Genomic DNA, 4572 nt, shown 5'->3' with positions numbered 1-4572 from the left:
TCTTCTTTTCGTTGGTTTCTTTGATGCAGTGTCAACAAGTGTCAGCGGGCATCTGACTATCCTGCCAAATTTCCCATTAAACACTCGCTGCTAAGCTCCAGCAGCCAGCACCAGCTAGTTGTTATGTGACACTGTCTAAACTTCAATTGACCAATAGAGGGGAAGGGTACGTAATCTTATCCCGCACATTCTCTAAACTTGCCTTCCAACAGCGTCGTGTTAGTTTCAGTCCCAGCAGCCAGAGCCGACCAGCTGTTTGGTGGTACAAGCCTTTGAACCAGGAGGAGGGGGTGCCATGAACAAGACCGCTACCTGTCAATTAGCAATGCTGCTTAATAAAACCTTATTAATTTGCCTGTTTTCCAATAGACTCTGCTGAATTATCCCTTTTTTTCTTCTTCTGAATTTTTCAAATTGTAATGGTAATTTATGGGCACCCTGTACATCTCTCCATTTTCTCCACCAACTATTTCTGGAAAGGCTCTGGGTATAGAGTTCGCAGGCACCTCATTCGTAAGGTCATATCAGAAGAAACCAACACTTGATTTTTCTGGCTGAATTCCCAAGCACGACTAACTGAGATTATGGATGTTATCCAACCATCTCGTTCTTGTTTTAGCTCTGCCTCTCCTGCCAGTTGTCTCAGCTTAAACAATCCGTTTTGCGATTCTTTCCAGTGCCATTTCTAATCACAGATCAGTAGAACCGGAGCTGTAACCTCTCAGTATGAATAAGGCAACCCAAAACATCAATATGAAGAAGGTTCCAAAGAACAACCAAACTGAGTCATCCATTGCTTGATTTAAAAAGGGATGTGTTTGGTTTTTAGCCAGAGGAGTTTGTTTGAAACATATACAGGTCATTGTCGACTTACAAGCACAATTGGTTCTGACTGACTGGTTGTAAGTCGATTTGGTCGTAAGTCGGCCTATAGGCCTACATAGCTTTGTTTTATATTTTTACATTCTTAAGGTACATTCTTAGTAAAAGTCACACACAGCATTCTGTATTTATACTATTACACTGGCGTTAGTCAAAAATTTTGGACACTCAAACAGTTGTCTTATAAACAAATACAAATTTGTCTCAATGTCTTTGCGACAGGATAGTCATCCAACAGTCGTGATCGATAACCAAACCTAGAGGAAGCATTTGTTAGCTGACTTCATCCGTAGATGGAAATTAAACCCATTAGATTTCAACTGGGCTATTTATTATTGCTGCCGGGAGCTGGCACGCCAATCGTCATAAAGTTGTTTGGTCATAAGTTGAATAGGTCGTAAGTTGACGACGACTTGTATTGCAGTCTCTACCCAATGCCGTTATAATCAGAAATAACCTGGCAATTTGTTCTTGGAGAATAAGATGGGAATACAAAGGATGTAGTTGCATATAAGTAAAGTAAATTTTGTTTGGGATTTTTTTTTATAGATTCACTGCTACGAAGAAAAAATTTCAATAATTTTGAAGCTGTACGACAAAAAAGACAGATGAAAGCGTCATTCAATTATTGGAGGACATCTTGGAGAAATTCTCAGATAAGTAGAAAATGGTTCTGCCAACATTTGAAATTAAGGTTTGTAATTACGAACAACTTGTATCTTCAATTAACCTTTTAAATCATCTTTAATCCATATAATGATGTATGTTTTTATTTTTAACGTGCTCCTATTCGCTATAACCTGAAAGGCATTTGCTGGGGGATTTTGTGTTTGCATTGGAGAGAAAATTTCTTTCTACATAGACTTTGTGTGTGAAGACATATCGAACCGAGCTCCAAATGATGTTAGTGGACTGCTAGTCACCAGTGCTTTGTCAGCAAGAATCGAAATAAAGATGTGTTCATTTATTTTTAACACACGTCTGTATGCTAGAACACTGGTTCCCAAAGTGGTTGGTGGAAATACTGTGAAATACTGTTGTTTTGAATTTGCTCCAGAAATAGGTCTATGTCTGTGATGGTGAGTGGTAGAGGTGTTGGAGGCACTAGGAATGTGGCCTTAGAACCAAGGGGGCGGAAGCCTGAAAAAGTTTGGGAACCACTGCACTAGAACATGAAAGCATTCATTGAAGGGTTTTTCCTTGGAGAAAAAATTTTGTCTCTATGGACTTGCAGATAAAAATAGATTGAGCTGAGTTAGCAGACTACCAGACTCAAAGTTTCAGTGTGATTTCACTTCATCAGGGGCAAATATTTAGTGGGTGCATGAAATCATAATTGTTATTATTGTTGTTGCTTAACACCAGGCCATCCTGATTGGGTAGACCTGGGTTCAAAGGTTTTCTAGCTGCCCATAGGCTTTCTCAATCAGGGTTGACTTTCTGTTAAGAAACAATGATTTGGCACCATCCAGGTGCTTGAATGAGGCAATGTGCCTAACCAAGCATGAAAGTCCTGAGTTGTAAAAAAGGTAAGAGGTTTAGTGCCTCATTTTTGTAAGGACGTAAAGTCCATCTGTGTAAAACGTAAGAGGCTTAGTGCCTCATTTGAAAGGACCTTGTGAACTAAAGTAAGAGGTTTATAGCCTCATTGTTTATAAAAGAAGAAAAAAAGAACAATGTTTTAGAAAAGCATCGATTGGCAGGCGTCAATTGCTTCTCTCATCAATACCATCATTTTGATCATCATTCATTTCATTTGTGTTATTGTCCAAGCCGCACTGCTTCTTGCCTTATGGCAAATTTTATGAAATAAAGAACCCCCCCCCCTTACCTTAATCCAAGAAAATCAACACTGTCAATAACTTTCTGTTTTCTGTTAAAAAATTAGGTCATTTGAAGTTTGGTGGTGCTACGTCAGCCGGGAAAACCAACTCAGAGTCCAACTAAACAAACTTACATGTTCAGTGAAAAGAAGATGCTTGTATACCAGTTATATAAGGTGGAAAGACAAGACTGTAAGTCGTACGGCTGAACGGACCCGAATACAACACCATGCCGACATGGCCAAATTTCACTTTACACGACGACTTTGGTGAGTTTTTAGATATTTACAAACACATGTATAATGTAGTGAGTTTAAAATGATTTACTACAGTTGGCCATATGTTTCATTCTATGAGAACTATGGCAATCTGCAATAAATCATTTGTATTTTAATTCCATATAATGCAAAATCGTGAAGCGTGGCCTGGTTTTTGGGTGTTACACACACAATCGCTAGATAGTGGTTTCAATTCCCAGGCCACTCATTATGTTCTTGCGTTAAATATTTCATTTAACATTGCTCCAGTCCTCCTTTTCATCAGTGGGGAATGTTGGCTTATCACCTAGCAAGCAGGGTGGCGTGTTTTGAAGGCTAAAACAATGCAAAGTGCATTGTGACTAGCGATGTGTAATGACGTCTGATAGTCTGGTCGGTCACCTGGTCACGTAATAATGCCAAATATTATTTTTGATGTCCAAAATCCACTTTGAGCACTTCATCAAATCATAAAATACTTACTATTCGTATACAGCTGCTATTTCGATTTGACTGAGTCTCTTCAGAACGAAGTAAGTAATAGCTCATCAATTGCATTCTGTTATTTCATCATGGAACGAAAAAGAGAAGGGAAAGGGGGAGGACGAAGGATGGGGCAAGATGGAAGGGGATGGAGAAGAGAAAAGGTTTTGGCAAAGAAAAATGTAGAAAACACATCTTAAGAAGGCATTTCCACAGGAAGAAGCCATTTGTGTGTGTGTGTGTGCGTTTGTATGTATATGTGTGTGTATGTATGTGTGTGTATATATATGAGTATGTATGTGTGTGTATATATGCGTATGTGTGTGCATATATGTGTGTGTATGTGTGCATATGTGTGTGCGTGTTGTGTGCATGAGAGAGAGAGTGACAGGCAGACATATAGACAGAGAGAGAGGGAAGGAGAGTGTGTGTGTGTGCGCACGTGTCTGTGTGTGTGTGTGCGCATGTGTGTCTGTGTGTGTGTGCACACGTGTGTCTGTGTGTGTGTGCGCACGTGTGTCTGTGTGTGTGTGGATTCATAGTTCATTGTTGGATGTAAAGAGATATGTCTTTCGTCTTTTACTTTTTACCGGTTTCAATCATTAGAGTACAGCCATATTGGGGCATCGCCTTCAAGAATTATGAGTTGAACGAATTAACCACAGTACTTGTGCTTTTAAGCTCAGTACTTGAGTCTTTAGCACTTATTTTGACAGTGCTGAGTTTAAACTCAAAACAGGTATGAAACAAGCTATGGTCAAGTATCTAAAATGATGGTCATTTGTCTACATTGTATATTCCACTTGGTCTTTTGCAGAGAACTGTAAACATTCACGTGTGTCAAATACTTAATCCGCTGGATTATCGGCAAATTATGTAATGGTTACCAAACAGATGACATTTCTCAATGTTTGGTGTTTCTCTTATCTTTACAAGATAACATTTATTGACACACAATTGATATATATGTGCATGTGAGTGAGTGTGTGTGTGTGTGTGTGTGTGTGTATGCATGTATGTATGTTTCTCTATATATGTATGAATGTACATGTATATATATATATATATATAAGTGTATATATAAGTATATATGTACATATATATATATATATATATATATATATATA

At 38.5% G+C, this 4572-nt stretch overlaps 1 protein-coding gene across 1 annotated transcript in view; it reads left to right on the top strand.

The window, feature by feature from the left end:
* Positions 1–4572, top strand: part of LOC106878630 (protein SFI1 homolog) — a 21395-nt gene that overhangs the window by 10104 nt on the left and 6719 nt on the right. Inside the window, exons 7-8 of the mRNA XM_014927908.2 lie at positions 1432–1576; positions 2771–2974. Coding sequence (XP_014783394.1) covers positions 1432–1576; positions 2771–2974 — 349 coding nt within the window. The remainder of the gene's footprint in view (positions 1–1431; positions 1577–2770; positions 2975–4572) is intronic.

The sequence above is a fragment of the Octopus bimaculoides genome, chromosome 26, assembly GCF_001194135.2.
Source record: "Octopus bimaculoides isolate UCB-OBI-ISO-001 chromosome 26, ASM119413v2, whole genome shotgun sequence".
Taxonomy (NCBI): domain Eukaryota; kingdom Metazoa; phylum Mollusca; class Cephalopoda; order Octopoda; family Octopodidae; genus Octopus; species Octopus bimaculoides.
Note: the sequence above shows the minus strand (reverse complement) of the source record. Positions and strands in the feature narration are given on the sequence as shown.